The following is a 19,550-nucleotide window of genomic DNA, read 5'->3' on the forward strand; positions in this document are numbered from 1 at the left end:
TAAAAGTGCTCCTAAAAGCGGCCTGTAGCCAATCAGAAGGCTTATATGCCACTTTTAGAGGCACTTTTATCGATAAAAGAGGATTCAGAATATGGGCCTATGATTATATTATTATTATTATTATTTTGTATTATTTTATATTATTTTAATTCATTAAAATATATCCAGATAAATTTGCATAAGCATATGCATAAGAAAATTTATTGATTCATAAGTATATATATATAAGGAAAATAAATCAATCTATTTCTTTATGCTTATATGTATTTATATGCAAGTTGATTTGGATAGATCTTTAAGATTAAAAATTGGAATTTGACTAATCAGAACAAAAGGATTTAAAATTTTTTCTTCTGATTGGTCAAATTTCAATCGTCTATCTTTAATCTCCATATTCAATGTATAGTTTGAGGTTTTAGTATATTGTAAATGACCAATGAAGTTTACAAAAAAGCGAGCGAGCACGTGTTGTTTTGTCATATCACTACAAATATGGAGATACTTGTTTAAAAAGAAAAAAACATTGTCTCGAAATATATACACATATATTTATTTTGACAAATTTCTGTTGAAATTACAGCCGTCTTATCAACTATTGTCTTAAATATGGCAATCGATTTAGGATTCGTACAGACATGCGAATCGTGGCGACTGACAAGTAGGTTCTTTCCTAGTAAAGTGGGTGGTAAGCCGGCCTGGCTCGATCTGAAAAATATTCCCGGTAAAAGTGATCTAGAATGCGAGTATTGCAACGATATTTGCATATTTCTGTGCCAGATCTACGCACCATACGAAGAAAACACCGATGCATTTCATAGGACTATATATATTTTTATATGCAAAAACGTAGATTGCTGCAGACTGAATCAGAATGGAAATTTGAAAGTTTTTCGATCACAGTTGAGTAAAGTCAATATTTTTTATCCGTCTGAACCGCCCGTTGAACAGAAGGACTGGAGGACAGACATTGGTAAGTATAATACAACAAATTATCTTCTCTCCAATGACTTGTAAACATGTATGGATCAATATAGAATTGTATTTTATTTTCAGATGTGTCACATTGGGCAAAAACATGTTGTATATGTGGGATTGCAGCACCGAGTCACTGTGGTAAATGTAAAGTTGTCAATTATTGCTGTCGTGTACATCAAGTATATGATTGGAAGAATGGACATAAATATACATGTGGCACTAAGACAAATAATGACAATAATAATGCAAATAATGATTTCTTGTTTCCTGAATACGAGATTGTAATAGAGGATGATGATTTTATGAAAGATAATATCGAGCAAGATGACCTTGAAAGTGAGCAGAAAGAAATTGAAAAGTATAATGCTATGATCCACAGTGGCAAAGCTGGAAGTCTTCAACATGAAGATGTTAATGATGATTTACTACAGATAGCTAATGATGAAAGAGATGAAATATTTGCAGAGTTTCGTATAAAAACAGATAATTATCCAGATCAGATTTTAAGGTATACCTTTTTCTTATAGAGAAATTAAAGAAATTGTAGTGACAATCTGTATTCTAATTTGTATTTATTTAATAGATATGATAGAGGAGGAAAAATTCTATACATATCACAACATAACCAGATAATAGATATACCAAAATGTGCAGAATGCAATGGCAATAGACAGTTTGAATTTCAAGTACGTAGAATTTACTTATAATACATACTGAAATGTGTGTAAAATGATTTAAAATTTACATTGAGATCCAAAAAAATTGTATGCATAGATTATATATATATATATATATATATATATATATATATATATATATATATATATATTTGTTATCCATACTATTATATGAAATAATTTACAGATAATGCCCCAGCTACTAAATTTCTTAGGCTTGAAAGATATTGTCAAGAGTCTTGATTGGGGAATATTGGCAGTTTTCACATGCAAACAATCTTGCATACCTAACGGTAAGTACATAAAAGAATATATATGGAAGCAAGATATTATACAAAAAGAAATTGACTCGAAAACAAACTAGGATACAAGGTGAATATATTCATCTTGCTTATTTGATATACATTTAAAAACTTTTTTAAATATATCATACTTAAGTGTATAAATTGTTCTATTTAAAAATTAATTTATTAAATCATAATGTTATAAATGGGGCAACAAAATAAAAATTGATTAACAAATATACATAACTAAGACTCCTAATCTTTCATTACCACTATATTGAATTGTAACTGCAGTGATATACAGGATCTTTAAAAAAAGTGAACAATAAAATGATAAAAATAGAATTTATATTCCTCTCATATAAAAATACAGTATAAAGATATATATTTCAATGAGAAAAATATTTCCTGAGACATTATCACAAAATGCGTCCTTACTTTCAATGATAATATATAAATCAATAAAAACTTTCTCGCAATCACTTTAATTAATTACAAGATTATATAATTACCAAAAGATAAAATTGCATTGCAAAAATTATAATGCATGTTATACATTTTTTTTGTCAAAATATTAAATAACAATTTTGGAATATATCACTGAAAGTTTTCTCATCATCTTGCAATAACAATAAAAATTCTTAAATATATTTTAAATATAAAAGAATAATAAGTATCACACATATAAATGTTGGAGATGAAGTAAGTCAAACATAAAATTAAAATATCTAATTAAATGTATAAAGTACATATATAATTTATGGCATATAATACACGATTATCACTTGTATGTGAATATCACTTACAATTCCTCCTTTTTATTTTAAAAGCATCAAAATATTCTTAAAAAAAAAGTTATTTTACAATTATCAAGTTTTTGTAATCTTTTAAAAATGTAAACAGAACTGCAAATTAGTATTGCAATGTATAATATTGTATAGTACTTCATACATGTAATACTATATAATATTTTATCACAATCAAAAGAGATATTACAAGAAATAGAAAATTAGTTCCTTAGTTCATTTCATAAAAATACTTACAATGTTAATCTATAGTCATTTTATAAAAATACATTGATTTATCGATCAGAAATTAAAAAAGATGATTCTATATAATTATTTTTTTTTTCAATGAACTTATATGTTAACGCAACATCAATGCACTTTCTTTACAATATTGTTTAAAGCGCTTAAGCGTTAAAATTGGCACCGCCTTTGTTAAATTGTGCGAGAGATCGAATGGATCTTGCACACACATAGAAGAATCAATGCGAAAGTATTCCGGTTTCGTTTTCTGCATTTGCGCAATATAGAGAGCCATAGTATCTGGTAAAGCTGATATTTCTGTAAAGATTTCCTTACGGCATGTAATACCTAACAACGGACATACAACATCATTCATGTAATCAAAACGTCCGTAATACTCGAAGAATCCTAATAACAATTCAGGTATCGATAATTCAGGTACGTCGATAGGAACATTATTACCGACTCCAGTTTCCCAGCCTAAAATATATAGATAATGTATATATCAACATTAAATTATGCTATAAATATTGGAAAAAGAATGTGTAAAATTACAACATTATTGTAAAACAAACAAGATAATTTCTTTTTTCCCATGACGTAGGTATCATATAAGCTATATGGATATATTATTTCTAAGTTAATTATTCAACTTACCAGATACAATTTTCGAGCGATTATGACTTTTAATTAAAGTAGCAACACTTGGTATTTTGTATGTGACTTGCAAATAAAAAATGACTAGCCAGGTGAGAGCATAGCTTGTTATTCCGAAATTAGAACCAGTCAAATTACCCAACAACATCCACTTTTTTAGAAATAATATTAATTGTCGACAAGGCGGATACGCTGTGTTGAAAGAACTAAAAATTTAACATTTTATGAAATATATATATCTCTCAAAGCATCAAGAAAGCATTCTTTTTAAATACAATATTTCTCGTACTTGATAAGTTTAGAATTTTCTACTGAAAGACCATTTGTAAAGGAGATATCACATTGTAACCTTGTTGGTCTGTGCCTTAGTCTTACTATAGGTGTCCTGCTTTTGTTCGAAATGAATTCTATTTCCCAATTTTGACTATCAGTATTCAAACAATTTTTAATTTGTTTACTTCTGTTCTTAATTAATTCAGCTTCAATACATTCATCACCTAGTACAGAAAATTCTTTTTATAATTTTTTTTCTTTTATATCAGAAGTATTTTTTTATAAGCAATTTTTTTATGATTCTATATGTATATGTAAAAAAATTATATATATAAAACAAATGTATTTACCGAAATTGAGATATATATCAACATCGCTTTCAGACGATGCTAAACCAGTAATTCTTGAACCAAACATATATACTTCTACATCAAACTGTTGAGTTTCGAAAGTATTTTTTAAATCATCCACGAGTTGAATTGTTCTTTCATCATTTAATGCATCATTTGATGATTTAAATAAATGAGCAACAGTTTTATTGATATTTTTTAATAATTCTTGCAAAGATTGTGGTAGTGACATAATTGCAAAGTCATTACTTTTCGTTAAGTATTGATGCGTCCGTTTTCGACAGTGTCGTTGATAAACTGATTGTTCGCAGCGAGAAAGATTTTTATACCACAAAGTGGCACATGTTATGCAGAAATCAAATTCTGAACTATTCTTTTTATTTAGAACATTCTTATGTTTTTGGTAAAGATGTTCCATAAATTCTATCTTTATTTTAAATCTTGCATTACACTCGACGCAAGCAAAATATTGAATATTGTACCATAAAGAATATAATTCTTCTTCTGATAGCATACATTTAATATTCTTGATTAACTCTTTATGTTTCTTTTTGTGTGTGGGATAACGTATATGTTCCTTAATCCATGATTCACCATAATGCACCCACTTTTCATTTTTATTGCAAGCATAACATTTGAAGTTTGTATAATTTACCTTAATTGATTCTTTCAGTAAGTTTAGCCTTCGCTCTTCGCTGTTCTTATGCAATTGTGTAAGTTGTATAATATGTTGTTCAGAACGAATATGTTCATACAATATATGTATATTAATCGAATGTGCAACATCACATGCAAGACAAAGCATATTTTTATTTTGAAGGGCATATAGTTTTAAACTTGATTCAATCTCTTTCAGCTTGTCTTGATTGTAAGTAAACATAATTTTCTCAAAGTTTAGAAATCCTATATAATACATTCTGTTATAACGATCCAAGACATTATTTTTTTGTTTAGTTCCTACAATCTTATTTATATTTTTTTCTACTGGTATATTTCTAATGAATTGTTTAATTTCAATGGATATATGATCAGGCATAAATAAACCAGAATTATTTTCTCTATTTTGAGATAATATATCATCCTTGCTATCAGTATTTGTATTAATTAGGTCGCTATTATTATCAATATATTGTGCTGTCTGTATTTTATTAATATTATGTTCTTCCAATGTATTAATCGATATATTTTCAATACAAATTGGAGATTCTGCTGCTTGTGTTTTATTTATATCAAGTTCTTTTGTTGTACATACATTATATATGTGATTATATGTGAGCAAAATATTTTTAAAGTGTTTCAAATGTCTTCCTTTTGTACTTAAATGTTCAATTACACTTTGGATTGCATGAAATTTACTTTTACAAGCAATGCAAACATAAGAAAATTTGTTCTCAGCCACATTATCTGAATTTTTATGAAAAGATGCAAGATGGTTTTTAACATACATCACAGGTTGCTCCATAGTTTGTATAATATTATCATTATTCTCAAAAGAAATTATATTTAAAAATTCGAGAAGTTCAAAAAAACTTTCTATATTTCTACAGTCATTATATTCTTGTTTTTTAGTTGTAATTAATAATTTAATATTTTCATTATGTTGAAAACTAGAAAAGTGAATTTCTAACATTGATATGCCATGTATTATCTCATTGCAGAAAGAGCATTTAAACATTGGATAATAATTGAAAATATTAACATTTTTACTATTTACAGGCAAAGTTGAATCAGAGATATATTCCATAGAAGACTTCATGTATTCTTTATGTATGGTTATGTCATGATTTATTATATCAGTTTCTTTTATTGGTATATTACATCGATCACATATGATCACATTGGACATAGTCTTTATGTATTCTGGCCATATTGTTCCATCTAATTTTCTACTGTTTAACTGCAATGGCTTAATAGTTCTTCTATCATTTTCCAATATTATGATATATGTTGCTTCTTGATTAATTTTTAATGCAGATATAGCAGAAATATGTCTCTTATCTTGTGCATGTTCGCTCATGTTAAGTTTATTGTCAAATTTATCACACAAACTACAGAAACACATATTTACACATCTTTCAACTTGCAAAACATTATTGCTATTGCTATCCTTCTGATAAGATTCAGAGGAAGTTATACTCTCTTCTTCCTCTTTTATCTTATGACCATTTATTGAGTTATCATTTGTCAATTTATTTTCACAAACTGGTTGTATTTCTGCAAGAAATTTTGATTTATTTATATGTTCCATTTGAGTTTTTACATTAACGGAAACATTGTCGCTTATATTTTCATTTGAGTGTTGTTGTTTATTTGAAATATTTGATTTAATACTGCTTATATATCTTTGATGTTTTTTTTCTTGTAAATGTTTATTAATATGTCTCAAAGCAGATATCGAACAATTGCATGGTACACAAAAATATTTCACATCACAGTTTTGTAATAAATCTTCCATTATTATACCATGATTTAATAATTCTGGTTTAATATCACTTTTACATATTTGGTGTTTCTTCCCTTTCAAATGTTCATTAACATGATCTAAAGTGGGTATTGAGCAATTGCAAAATATACAAAAATATTTTGCATTACAGTTTTGTAATACATCTTGTGTTATTATTCCACGATTGAATAATTTTGGCTTACTACTTATACATGTTCTATGTTTTTTCCCTTTCAAATGTTCATCAACGTTAATTAAAGAAGATATCGAAGATTTGCATGGTATACAAAAATACTTTGTACTACATCTTTCATCTTCTAAAATATTTTTTATTGTAATTCCATGATTTAATAATTTTTTGCATTTTGCATTTGACAAATTATGTGAAAAATCTGAGATTCGAATGCAGATATCTGGATGAACTTCTTGCAAATGATATTTTGCATCTGTTAAATTTTCCAATTTACATAGGTAACAATACCATTGTTCATTGTAACGTGTTATATGTCGCTCTAAATAATATTTGGCATTCATGCTGTATTTTTTTATACCTGTATGTATATGATAAATAATATCTGTAATTAATATAGTACTATATAAATTATATAGTATATAATTAATTATAACAGCTTTTAAATTAGACCGATTAAGCTAGGTTAATTATCTAGCGTATTATTACTCGTTCGTTGCTTTTAATTTACATTAATCACAAGCAATAAGATAAAAATGAATTTAACTTTAATTTACAGAAATTTAATTTCAAAGAAAGCTTTCTGGGTAAATGAAAATTATGAAAATTATTACCTGTGAAACGAATGAATAATATGGAGTGATACAGAGCACGCTCGCCCGCAGCAAGAAATGCAGCGTACACATTTCACACAAAGAATTTCTTTGTGTGACGTCACTAGGAACAGTTAAATGGTATTGGTTCGTTATGTACGTAATATAATCTTTGTTATATATTCTAAGAAATTTTAAAAATTCCGGGATTCCCTATGTGTATTCCCCCCCATCGCTGAATCATACATATCAACGTTAATACATATCAAATTGATATAGGATATACATAGATATAGGATATACAACAGGGTGCATCAGTGCATTCCACTTAATGGCCGCATTCAACGGACTCAACCGCTAAAGTAGCAATCGAACGTGATTGGTTTCTACTTTCAGTTCCGGCCAATCAGCGTCGAATTACATCGGAAAATCTAGTAATGTTGCCCAGCGTGAGTCCGCTGAATGCGGCCAATGCCTGCAGTCACAACCGCAAAGTTCCTCGTTTCAGTCAGTTGAGGCAAGAACACGGACTTTTGTATTACCATAAGCACAAAAAAATCTTAAATTAAAAATGATCAAGTTTTGTATGTGTTTGCAATATAATATAAATGATTATTAAAATAAGTCTTTCAACTCTTCACTATATTACATTTTCTTTATATATTTATTTAAAAGCAAAAAAATACATAAAATTACAAAGCTAAATAAGGAGTAAAAGAATATGTAATCACACATACATATATAATAAAATTTTTCTTTGGCAATAAGAATATTAATCCTTTAAGTCGAAAAACAATGATTCAAGTATACATGATACCTTTATTGGATAGTACCTTTTATTGAATAAACTAAATAGATTAAGAAATTTAGATTATAATAATTTAAATCAATATGTGTATATTTCTTATAACCTTTTTTCGATTTTTTAAATTTTCTTTACATAATTGTCTCTTTATAAAGCATTATAGTAATGTAATGACATCACAGCACAAGTATCATATTTAAAGACTAATTGGCAATAAAACTAATTACTAATAAGACTAAAAAATTGATACTTTTAATTGATTAACAAAAGTATCTCGTGAAAACGATATATTTATTGAATTAGTGATATATCAAGATATCAGGAATTGCAAGCTTTATGAAACATCGCTTATATATCAATATCTTCGGAGAGATTGAATAACGAAATAATTTCGCTAATAATTATATACCGGTATCATGTATACTTCTATATCATTAAAAAATTTTTAGCAAATCTAAAAATTTTTAATTTATACCAGTATGAGATATCAAATATCGATACATAATCAAAATTTCATAATACACTATATATACAAAACACCGATATAATATATTAGTACAGTGTCGATTTCAGCATTGGTAGTTTAATTTATTGATAAATATAGTTAAATAACTACATTAAATAATTATAAAAGTAATTATCTTTATTAATCTCATTAATTTAATAGTATTAATATTCAATAGGATAATAATAGTGTAATATCAATATAAAATTTTCGATTATACATATATCGGTATTCCAATACCGATATGTCTAATATCGGTATATCCAATACCGATATGTCTAATATCGGTATATCCAATACCGTTTAATTTTTAGAATTGCAATTTTTTCACAATAGAAATATACACGATACCGGCATATTATGTCAATCCCTAAAGATATATCTGTATTTTATTGATTTATGAAGATAATATATTAAAATGTAGGTAAAAAAAATGTGATACATTAATTGTAAACAATCCAATTCCATGACTTTCTTGAATTGTCAAATTGTCATTATTAAATTATCATTATAGACAAAGGTATAAGAAAATAATGTAAAGCTATCAAACTATATTAAGAGAGATTAAGAGAGATACAGACATTTTCTATATTGATCAACTTAAGGTAACAAGGGTGACTTCAGGTACGGAAAAGTCTTCTTCAATATTTTTGCGCTATAATTACAATTGTTCTGAAATTTGTTTAACTTACGATCATGTACCGCTTTAGTAAGATTATGTGATAAATCAAATGGATCTTGCACACATAATGGTGATATGAAGAAACTTTGAGGCTTCTCTTGCATATAAGCATCATGCATATAATCAATGTATGGTGCCATATCTTGTGGTAAACTTGACAGATTATTAAACGCACTTTTTTCTATCGGCTGACCCAGCAATGGACAAATTACATGACTTTTGTATGTAAAATCCGCATAAAACATAAAAAATCCTAATAAAAGTTCTTCGAAAGTGTAATTTATCCTTCTAACAGGAAAATTGTAGCTTATACCAACTTCCCAACCTAAATAAAAAAAAAAAGTAAAATAAGTATATTGAATGTGTGTATTGAATATGTATATTGAATATGTATAAATTAAAGTAGAAATATATAATACATATGAACAGAATATATTAAGTAAAATAATTTGTATGTTGCACAATTTGATTAATAAAATTTATCATTTTAATTTATTTAGCATTTTAAGTGAATTTTGAAAACATTATTGCATTTTATGTACATATATATATATGTATGTGTATAATCACTTACCACTGATTCTCCACGAACTATTTTTCAATTTTATTAATTGTGAGATACTGGGAAATACTAATAGAATTTGTAGATAAAAAATGACGCACCATGTGAGAGCATAGCTTGTTATAAGATGATGCGATCCTAATAAGCCACAGATGTGCAACCATTGTTTAAGAAATAAAATCAATTTTCGACATAGTGGAAAAGCATGATTAAAACACCTTGAGAAAATAATTTTCTGTTTATTTACAATACATAAATACAGCATATTAAAGAAATTTCTGACTGAATTAAATTATATATAGGTGAGAGCAAAAAACTTACTTAATTATTCTTGTATTTTCCACTGCTAACCCATTTGTAGCTGAAATGTCACAAATAAATCCTGAGGGAACATGTTGCACTTTTATAATTGGCGTTCTACTATGCAATATCATTTCTTGCACTTTCCACATTGTTTTATTGAGGGATAGATAATATAGTATTAATGTAATGAGGTCCTGACAATGATGATGTGATGAATTTTTTCCTTCATACATATTATCTGCATTACATATACAAAATGATAATATAAAAGTTAATATTAATAGATAAAGAAATATATATAATTTTCAATAAAGAAATGAAGGATAAAATAAAAATTGCTAAAAAATAAACAATATTAAAGTTGTTATACATATGCTATCTTATATTACATTTGAAATAGTTTTGCATGTAATTTTTGTATTAATTATGTTTTATTTTTAATATTCCAATATGGATATATGATCCAATATGATACAACTGGATATATGCTACAACTATAAGATGTGATCTTAATAAATTCTAGATATGCAATCATTGCTTGAGATAAAACATCTTGAAAAAATATTTTTCTTATGACTGATATTAAAATGATTGAGATAGATTTTACACAGTAAATAATTTATAGAACATCTATTCTATGTAAATAGAAAGTAATAATAGTTATATTAAAATATTAATATTCTCCTAATTTGTAGCAAAAATGCAAGAGTACATATCTGTTTTAAGTTTTACATTTGCAAATCATACATATATATAAATAAAGATACATAAGATAAATATATAAATTATATTACAGATTGGACTTACCACAATCAAGGAAGATGTCAACGTCACTATCAGGGAAACCTAAGTCTGAAATCCTGGATCCAAAAGGATAAGCCTTTATATTTGGAATATATTTTTCTAAGTCAATTATCAAGTCACACAATATGTTATCAATTGTTTTATCGAAACATGCATTATTGGACTGTGCAAGCAAAGCTTCAGCATTTTGGTTGGGCATAATTAAAAGTTGTATTAACTCTTCTGACAAATGATCGAGATCAGAACCATATAATATCCTGCGTTGGTGTTCGACCTGTTCACAGTGTCGATCGTACATACCGGAACTACCGAACCACAGAAGTAGGCATGCAGCGCAATAATGAAACTTAAATCTCTCTGCATAATCGGGAACTTGTATTAATCGTGATGTGTGATAAGGTACGCGCAAGTGTTTCGCGAAACAGATTTCCGATTCGCTTTCATAATTGCAAAATTCGCAACAATATTTTTTGGCGTTGTACATGCTTCGGAAATGATGATGAATGTCTTGCAGTACAGCTTTTACCGACAACGTCCAGGATACTTTGAAATTCTGATGCTTACTACTTAATATATGTTCGTATAACGATGAATCGTCATTCTTTATCTTAACAAAATTCTTACTATTGCATAATAAGCATTCAACACCATCATTTTTGTTTCTCATGCATTCTCGTGCCAATCCCAGCTTACTAAAAAGTTTTCCAGCCTTCAAAAATTTCTTATCATCCTCTATCATTTGGGACAATAGTTTAACATGATTGTCTGACTGAATATGTCTACAAAGATTTTTCCGCAAATTGCAATGGTTTTGAACTTGAAAGGTTTTATCACACACTAAGCAATAAATTTTCTTATCATTAGCACATAGAGAATAATATATATTAAGAGCAAACGTATCGATTATCGCGTGATTTGCTTCATGAAATTCATAATCGATATCAAAAAAAATAAATTTTGGACTTTCTAAGGTAGAAATACCTTTGTCATTCATATTCTCTATGTGTACATTGTTACAATTAGTAAGCTGCACAGAATGAGCTTTGTTTTTTAAAATTTCTGTTGTTAAATCAATTTGCTTGCCATTATGTTGCAGAAAATTGCTTTCTATTATATTTTCTATATTTCTCTCTTTGTTTATGCAGAAAGTTTCCTGAATGTCTCCTGTTGAACTTTCCAATATAGAGATGCTCGTGTCATTTGTATCTTCCGCATCCTCTTTTGCAGTATTTGATAAATCAACTGTCTTTGATGAAACAAAAAAAGCATTGTCACTGTCTTCCTTATTAGCAAGCTGCAAAGTATGAACTTTATCAATCAAATTATTTAATTCAATTTGTTCATCCTGTTGCAAAAAATTAAATGTCTCTTTATTTTCCTCCTTCGTTGTGCCAGAGATTTTTTTAGTATCTTTTTCTAATAAATTTTCCGAGGTACAAATACTTTTGTCAATTATATTGCTTGCTCTCTTACCCTCTTCAGAGCTTGTACCTGATAACTCTGTTTCTAGCAAAATGGAAGTATCATTAGCATTTTCTTTACTAGCAAAATGTAAGACTAGCAAACTGCGCTTATTTGAATCATCCGTTTCTATGTCGCTTCGCGTGTTATTCTTGTGCAAAGGAGCAAATGTTTTTTTCTTTCGCTCTTTCCTTCTATTCTTTCTTTTAGGGGTTGTCTGAGTACTTTGTTCCATTCTATTATTTATCATGCAATTTTGATTATTGCGCAGATCTAATGCTGTCAAATTTTGTTGTACAAATGTGTTTAATGAAAGATTATTATATTCCAGCATCTTCTTCGTAACGTTTGATCAAGTTTTCGAAAGCACATAACCTTTACGAAAACTAAACATGAATATTTTTCTTGAATCTTCCTTTTTCTTTGATTTTCAAATTATTACACGTTTTTTTTATATTCTAATAATATCTCTACGTTTGAATCAGTGTACATATATATATTAATTTTAAATCTTATCCCGCACATTTAATAAATTAAAAAATACAACGTGAATAACTTACACCATCGGCATCGCAAATCGCAACATTAATGAAAGAATATGCAGATTAAACACAGTTATAAACAAGATTACATTGGCTGCATTCAGCAGAAAAAGCTGCTTTGCAACTGTTGTAAAATTCGTGAGCCTGATTGGTGTATGCTCTTAATTTTGACTGAATCTAAGAGCATACACCAATTAGATTCACGAATTTTACAACAGTTGCAAAACAGCTTTTCCTGCTGAACGCAGCCATTTATGTGGCAAAATACTCGTCGACGATTGGCCATCGAATAGAGAATTCTTAAAATATCAATAGAGACCCTAAAAACTCTCTTAGCCGATAACCAATCGGTATACGTTTAACAAACATTTTGCATGAATGTGATCTTATGGCGTTTTCGAGTGATTGGGTTTGACCCGACCCGGGGTAGTTTACTAGACGTTATTGACCAATCACAGCCATTCTTCTGAAGAATGGAACTATACATTCTTCAGAAGAATGGCTGTGATTGGTCAATAACGTCTAGTAAACTACCCCGGGTCGGGTCAAACCCAACCACTCGAAAACGCCATTACCCTGACTAATCAGATAAGATCGTGAATTAGGGACAAGAAAGACGAATGTTCGTTTTCCGAACGCATTTGACACAAACCACCCGTGAGCACGGAAGTGACAGCACAGCTGGTGCATCTCCGTGTCAACCGTTTCACTACGTGTCATGTACGCAAATCTAATTTGTACCAAGCGATTGACGATCGTGTGACCTTGTCTTTTCAGACTTCTTTCTCGTATCTGTTTACTGCGAGTGAAGTCTAAGAGGTACCGGTATCTCGATGCTTCTCGATTCATTGGTGGCGAGATTAAAACGCGTTTCACGCGGTTTTCAATTATTTATTTTATAAAATCCGCGCGCGCATAGACATCTGTATCGACAAATGTCATAAAACATATGTGCGACAAGTACAGTTTGTGTTTTGCGATTATTGTCACTCTCCAATAAGTATACACTAAGTTTTTTAATTAGAATTTAAGAAATTTATCTGAAAATTTCATTCTTTTTCTTAATAATTAAATACTAATGAGAAAAAATTAAAATTTTATTTTCGAATTTATACACCTTTCCATTGATTGATTAAATTTTTAATTGATAAATATTAATATAACCAAAGATAAACACAAGTAAACTTTTATCTTAATACAATTTTATTGATTTGTAGTGGGAAAAACATGAGGCAATTAAAGGGAAAGACGAAAGAGACCAACAAACAGAAAAAGGAACGGAAAAAGGAATTCTTGGAGAATAAACAGAGAGTATTCACAATTGTATTGCCCACTATAGCTGCAATATTTGTGATAATAGCAGCATACATTTATGTTAAAACCCGTCCAAAACTCGTTGAATATTAATGATAATACATGCCATTTTTGTCATCCATTTATTGAAACAAGATACGTGCTATATTTGAACAATGCAACATAGCGCAATGGTATTTGAATGATTTCTCATTGCATTTTTATGAACGTATGAAAGTTTTTTTTAAAAATAGGCACATTCCACTATTCTCTCTAAAAAATATCTTGTATCTAAATCATTGGAAACAAGATACATTTTGCAAATATCAATTATTTGATTTGATAAGATTTTTAAAGCCAAGGTAAAATATTACGTAATATTAAGATATAATTATTGGATAAGGTGTAAGAGAGGAAATATTTTTTACAAAAACATTATATGAAGAAAATTAGTTAATTTATACATTGCATTTTTCTAATAATAAAATTTATTAATATCGAATAATATAAGTTCTTTATATTAATTTATATGTGTCTTCCTTAATTCTTTCATGTGCATGCTTTTTTTTTAATATACTACAAGATAAAATATACAAATATAACATATTTCACTTTAAGATATTCTGTCAATTATAATCCATCTTTATACATGTAAAAAAAACCAAGAAAAGTCAATATCTATAAAATATAAATTCTAATAATTGTTAAATTGGGGAAAGATATTAGTATGTAAAGCATTTAAATAATAAATATGGGTCCAATGTAGTATAAAAAATATATTTGTTATATATAAACTGTATTGCATTATATATATTTACCTTTTCCACTTTAAAAATTATTTTGTACACATTTTATTATTTTCTATGCTACAAAAATTTTAACAATGTATGCTTTTTTAACTAAGAAAATTTAATAAATAAAAATTATTAATTTTTTAAATTTAAAAACAAACTTTATACATTTATTAATTGCTTTTTTCTTTAATTAACATTATTGCATAAGTAATTTTCAATTGTATTAAATTATAAATATACATGCTAATAAAAATATTGTTGATTAAACAAAAGATGTAAAAGTAATTTAGATTGAAAGAAAAAACTTTGAAGACGGATTTTTCTCTTATTTTTTTCAAATATATATATCTTTGTTGCGGATTTTAATAAAATATATATTAAATTGCTTTTTTTTCTGTCATCTTAATTTAACTATGTATAAGAAATGTGTTAAAAATTGATAAGTGTGGTAAATATATATATATATTTTTATTTATTTATTTATTTATATAAAAGGAAAAAAGCATCGTGTATCACAAGACACGTGGAATGTGAAATGTGACCAATAGAAAGTTAACACGTCTCTACGCCTTTATTGGGGTTATGATCAGCTGTGATTCGAGAGGAGTCTGGAGCCTCTATATCAACTCGCCGGCATCGCTTTTTCAATTTAATTTCTTTGTGTCAATTATTGCCAAGAGACGATCATGATGAATTATGCTATACATCTGCTCCTTTCAAGTTTCACAATATTTTCACTTTACATAAGTTGCATTCAAGGTACTCTTTATATTTTTTAAGATTATAATTATCAATAAATATGTATATTTATGGGAGGGTTATGTTATTACTATTATATGTTATGTATATTGTATTTTTTTTATGTATATTTTATCACCGATTTGTTGTATGATGTATTTTTATAATTAATATTGTAAATATACTTAATTGCAATAAATATTTCCTATGTGCAAAATTGAATATTAATACTTGACTTAATATCAGTGTCTATAAATGTAATTTTCATTTAAATATATTAATTTAAAAAAAATTAAAATATTTTGCAGCTAAGGGAACACAACATGTAACTTGTGGCTCTGTAGTGAAACTACTGAATGTGAATTATAACGTGAGGTTACATTCCCATGATATCAAATATGGAAGCGGCAGTGGACAGCAATCTGTAACAGGTATAAATACCAAAGAAGATGGTGATTCTTATTGGTTTGTAAAAGCAGAGTCAGGAAAACCATGCGTACGAGGGTATGTCACAATTTTTAGTTGTATTACTTTTTGCCAACTATGTATAATACATTTGTACATGAGCAAAGTTGATGAAATTTTTTTCATAGGAAGCCAATTAAATGCGGAGAGATTATCAGATTGGAACATACCTCAACAAAGAAAAACCTCCATTCACATCTTGTTAGTTCACCTTTGAGTGGAAAGCAGGAGGTGTCAGCATACGGAGACCACAGAGGAGAAGGTGATACTGGTGACAACTGGATGTTAATATGCAATAATGATTTCTGGGAGAGAGATGATATAATTAAGTTGAAGCATATTGATACTGAGACGTAAGTATACATGAATTCTATGAATTTAAATGTAAATAAAAGAAGATATAAATCGACAGAGGATAATTATGTACATGACATATTATCGTAGTGAGAATAAAATGCATATAGCATTATTTAATTTTAAATATTATATCTTTAGATATTTAGCTGTCAGTGGCAGGGGTTATGGTGCTCCAATAAGCGGGCATATCGAAGTAGTAGGTGAATATTCCGCAACTAATCCTCACACACAATGGATGACAATGGAGGGATTATTTATTCATCCTAATGATTTCAATGCACAACATCATCGACATTTGGAATTATAAAGGCAATTTTTATAGCAACTTAGAATTATTTACAAGCAAATGCATAAATAAATTAGGGACAAATGTATTGCATTATTCTATTGGTAAAATCAATATTTAATTATTTCATATTGATATTTCCTCATAAGTTTGATTAAATCCATCATAAAATTACTTTTTTTCAGAACTTTATAAACTAAATTATAAATTATTTAAAAGAGAAAAAAATTTGTAAATAGTTAATTTTAAATTTGCAAAGAAATACAAGACTTATATTAGATTAAAATTTAAAAAATATTCCTGATTTGTTATTATGTTTTTATTATCATAGTAATTGTATCAATTTTGTGATTTGCAAAACAATATTATATATTTCCTAGGAAGATTACATGTATTCAAATGCTAGGATTTAGTATTAAATAATTCTCTTTTTTTCTTAAACCTTCCGTTAATCGTATAAGAAACGTTCGTAAATATTATGTTCTATCATATATATGAATGCATGTATTGTATATATTATTATTATTATATTTATTACAATATAAGTACATAATACAAGAAAAATATGTATTAGACTTAATCTTAATCCATTGTCCATCTGACTAGTTTCATACTTCCTTTAATTCATATTTGCCATTGATATCTCTTGTACCTATGAGACCATTATATGGAAAAATAATATTTGATAGACCATAGCTTCCAAAGATTTCCTTCAAATTCTGCTTCCCTGTTATGTTTACATAACGTTGTTTGCCGGATAAACAACTATGCAGTTTCCAAATACCAAGCACCAGACAAATGCACAAAATTGACATCAACATGTCGAACATCGTGACTAGAAATATACTCGAACTATCCCTGGAATGTAGCAGTCTTGCTAGAGCGATAGGGAAGCAAAAGTTCAGGAATATATTAAAGTAATCCGCGTCACTTTTCACTATGTGATTAATGTTCTCATACATGTATGGCCCCAGCACGCACAGGGAATACAGACATGTCAATGAAGTATAGAAGCAAAATAATATAAAGTTGCCCATATTCTGACGCAATACACAAGCACCTAAGAAGAAGCAGTGATGATCCTTGAAGTGGAAACACTTTCGGCAGAAGGTACAATGCTGCGTCGGCTTGCACATGTAACTCTGACATCTCTCGCAATGCCAGAATCTGTAGGCTGTATTGTATGTTGGTAGCTGCTGCGTATTAGTCAATGGTTGCTCAAACTTACGTTGTTGAGCAATCACGCTGCACAAGTTATCTTGTATTTCTTTAACTTTCATTGGATTTGATTTGTAACTGATGCTATATATTGAGTACCAATTCAAGTACACTTGCATACAGAGAAAGACAAAGATCGGAGAAATTTTCTGATTGATGTAAATAGTAATCGCGATAACAAATATAGTGCATATTAATGTCACTAATGGACATAGTTTTTTAACAATCTTCATACAAATTTTTATATACGGCGTTTGAGACATGTCTCACGATAAATACATAAATCTCTATATTTACGATTTGTAAATCTAATTTTCACACATACACATGATACATAAATCCAATTTTTTGGTGTTATGTATGAATTTGTTCATTTTATTAAAAAAATTTCTATTAAAATATGTACATACATATGTACATTTATATGTACATACATATTTTTGTAAAAATAATTTATCAGACAGATATCTCTTGATATGCACTATTCTTATCCTGATTTATTTTATGCTGAAAGGAAATATTTTCTTTGATATAAAGATGAATTATGCAATTCAATATTATAAATTATTATTATCAATAAATATATTTCATTAATTTTTTAACTTTGAGAACTCTGGATTATATTCATTTACTAACCTTGATTATAACCTCAACGGTTCACTCTTACATGTTTTTATTAATTCTATTCAACTTGACAAATCAAAACTCTTTTGAAATAGGCATTGTGATGTCTAATCTATCAGTTAAATTATTGTCATGATTTAATTTTTCTTAAATTATTATTGTGCATATTTCTTCCAATAACGCGTGTTTCACTACGTTCACACTATTATAGCATGTGTAATGTGTATGTATAGTATATATATGTTTGGTCTATATATATTTATCGTTAATCGATATTATATAAAAATATTCAATATTTTTTCTGTATCATTTAAAAAAAAATCGAATAAGAGAAAAAGTATGAGTAAAAAATATCGAGTAGACATTTTTCAAATATTCATATTTTGATGAATATTTTAATTTATAAAAAATAGATCTATATAGTTGTAAATATAAGATATAATATAGTTTATGAATATAATATATATTATAGTATAATGTATAAATAAAATGCTTGAATTATCTTTTTATATCATTTGATTTAATGCCGATTAATAATGAAGATATTCAAGGAGTACTTTTCCAAATAAAAATGATAGAAATTAGATATTATAAAAAATTTTTTCAGAGAATAAAATAAATTACAAAATTTAATAAGATAA

At 27.7% G+C, this 19,550-nt stretch overlaps 5 protein-coding genes across 10 annotated transcripts; 3 read left to right on the forward strand and 2 right to left on the reverse strand.

Moving 5' to 3' along the window:
- The first annotated feature begins 427 nt into the window (after positions 1-427).
- On the forward strand, positions 428-11,378 carry Zfrp8 (Zinc finger protein RP-8). 3 transcript variants are annotated; one of them, XM_083079299.1, is made up of 5 exons: positions 428-970; positions 1,054-1,483; positions 1,559-1,661; positions 1,840-1,945; positions 11,124-11,378. In XM_083079299.1, the coding sequence occupies exons 1-5, from the start codon at positions 607-609 to the stop codon at positions 11,330-11,332; spliced, it is 1,212 nt and encodes a 403-aa protein (XP_082935425.1). In that variant the 5' UTR covers positions 428-606; the 3' UTR covers positions 11,333-11,378. The 3 variants fall into 3 exon arrangements, 2 of the variants coding, with proteins under 2 accessions (XP_082935425.1, XP_082935427.1); XM_083079301.1 differs by lacking the exon at positions 11,124-11,378 and adding an exon at positions 7,437-8,113 and having other exon boundaries at positions 430-970; XR_014435265.1 differs by lacking the exon at positions 11,124-11,378 and adding an exon at positions 7,867-8,113 and having other exon boundaries at positions 431-970; positions 1,840-7,626.
- LOC145960034 (uncharacterized) lies at positions 2,268-8,066 on the reverse strand. 2 transcript variants are annotated; one of them, XM_083079297.1, is made up of 5 exons: positions 7,492-8,066; positions 4,245-7,238; positions 3,911-4,118; positions 3,622-3,827; positions 2,268-3,444 (listed from the first exon to the last, which is right to left on the reverse strand). In XM_083079297.1, exons 2-5 carry the CDS (start codon positions 7,219-7,221, stop codon positions 3,083-3,085), a joined length of 3,753 nt encoding a protein of 1,250 aa, XP_082935423.1. In that variant the 5' UTR covers positions 7,222-7,238; positions 7,492-8,066; the 3' UTR covers positions 2,268-3,082. The 2 variants fall into 2 exon arrangements, with proteins under 2 accessions (XP_082935423.1, XP_082935424.1); XM_083079298.1 differs by having other exon boundaries at positions 4,245-7,262.
- Positions 11,379-13,742: 2,364 nt separating the features above from the next.
- On the forward strand, positions 13,743-15,145 carry LOC145960323 (single-pass membrane and coiled-coil domain-containing protein 4 homolog). Of its 3 annotated transcripts, none has more exons than XM_083079698.1 (2): positions 13,743-13,854; positions 14,352-15,142. In XM_083079698.1, exon 2 carries the CDS (start codon positions 14,362-14,364, stop codon positions 14,539-14,541), a length of 180 nt encoding a protein of 59 aa, XP_082935824.1. In that variant the 5' UTR covers positions 13,743-13,854; positions 14,352-14,361; the 3' UTR covers positions 14,542-15,142. The 3 variants fall into 3 exon arrangements, with proteins under 3 accessions (XP_082935824.1, XP_082935823.1, XP_082935825.1); XM_083079697.1 differs by having other exon boundaries at positions 13,777-13,953; positions 14,352-15,128; XM_083079699.1 differs by lacking the exon at positions 13,743-13,854 and adding an exon at positions 13,960-14,134 and having other exon boundaries at positions 14,352-15,145.
- Positions 15,146-15,752: 607 nt separating this feature from the next.
- LOC145960525 (stromal cell-derived factor 2) lies at positions 15,753-17,631 on the forward strand. Its single transcript, XM_083080064.1, has 4 exons — positions 15,753-15,980; positions 16,268-16,463; positions 16,553-16,777; positions 16,920-17,631. The coding sequence occupies exons 1-4, from the start codon at positions 15,908-15,910 to the stop codon at positions 17,086-17,088; spliced, it is 663 nt and encodes a 220-aa protein (XP_082936190.1). The 5' UTR covers positions 15,753-15,907; the 3' UTR covers positions 17,089-17,631.
- On the reverse strand, positions 17,573-19,188 carry LOC145960524 (uncharacterized). The gene is made up of 2 exons (XM_083080063.1): positions 18,922-19,188; positions 17,573-18,792 (listed from the first exon to the last, which is right to left on the reverse strand). Exon 2 carries the CDS (start codon positions 18,546-18,548, stop codon positions 17,676-17,678), a length of 873 nt encoding a protein of 290 aa, XP_082936189.1. The 5' UTR covers positions 18,549-18,792; positions 18,922-19,188; the 3' UTR covers positions 17,573-17,675.
- Between the last annotated feature and the right edge of the window lie 362 nt (positions 19,189-19,550).

This window comes from Camponotus vicinus, unplaced genomic scaffold (assembly GCF_025532165.1).
Source record: "Camponotus vicinus isolate PSW18456_S1 unplaced genomic scaffold, iyCamVici1.0 SCAF_10, whole genome shotgun sequence".
NCBI classification, from domain to species: Eukaryota; Metazoa; Arthropoda; class Insecta; order Hymenoptera; family Formicidae; genus Camponotus; species Camponotus vicinus.

Excerpts from the sequence above, each read along its gene's own strand:
- Zfrp8 (XM_083079299.1), top strand. The coding sequence starts at position 607 with ATGGCAATCGATTTAGGATTCGTACAGACATGCGAATCGTGGCGACTG. Across the intron at positions 971-1,053 it reads GGACTGGAGGACAGACATTG|ATGTGTCACATTGGGCAAAA; the intron begins GTAAGTATAATA and ends TTTTATTTTCAG. Across the intron at positions 1,484-1,558 it reads TATCCAGATCAGATTTTAAG|ATATGATAGAGGAGGAAAAA; the intron begins GTATACCTTTTT and ends TTTATTTAATAG.
- LOC145960034 (XM_083079297.1), bottom strand. The coding sequence starts at position 7,221 with ATGAATGCCAAATATTATTTAGAGCGACATATAACACGTTACAATGAA. Across the intron at positions 4,119-4,244 it reads TGATATATATCTCAATTTCG|GTGATGAATGTATTGAAGCT; the intron begins GTAAATACATTT and ends TTTCTGTACTAG. Across the intron at positions 3,828-3,910 it reads GAAAATTCTAAACTTATCAA|TTCTTTCAACACAGCGTATC; the intron begins GTACGAGAAATA and ends TTAAATTTTTAG.
- LOC145960323 (XM_083079698.1), top strand. The coding sequence starts at position 14,362 with ATGAGGCAATTAAAGGGAAAGACGAAAGAGACCAACAAACAGAAAAAG.
- LOC145960525 (XM_083080064.1), top strand. The coding sequence starts at position 15,908 with ATGATGAATTATGCTATACATCTGCTCCTTTCAAGTTTCACAATATTT. Across the intron at positions 15,981-16,267 it reads TTACATAAGTTGCATTCAAG|CTAAGGGAACACAACATGTA; the intron begins GTACTCTTTATA and ends AATATTTTGCAG. Across the intron at positions 16,778-16,919 it reads AAGCATATTGATACTGAGAC|ATATTTAGCTGTCAGTGGCA; the intron begins GTAAGTATACAT and ends TTATATCTTTAG.
- LOC145960524 (XM_083080063.1), bottom strand. The coding sequence starts at position 18,548 with ATGTCTCAAACGCCGTATATAAAAATTTGTATGAAGATTGTTAAAAAA.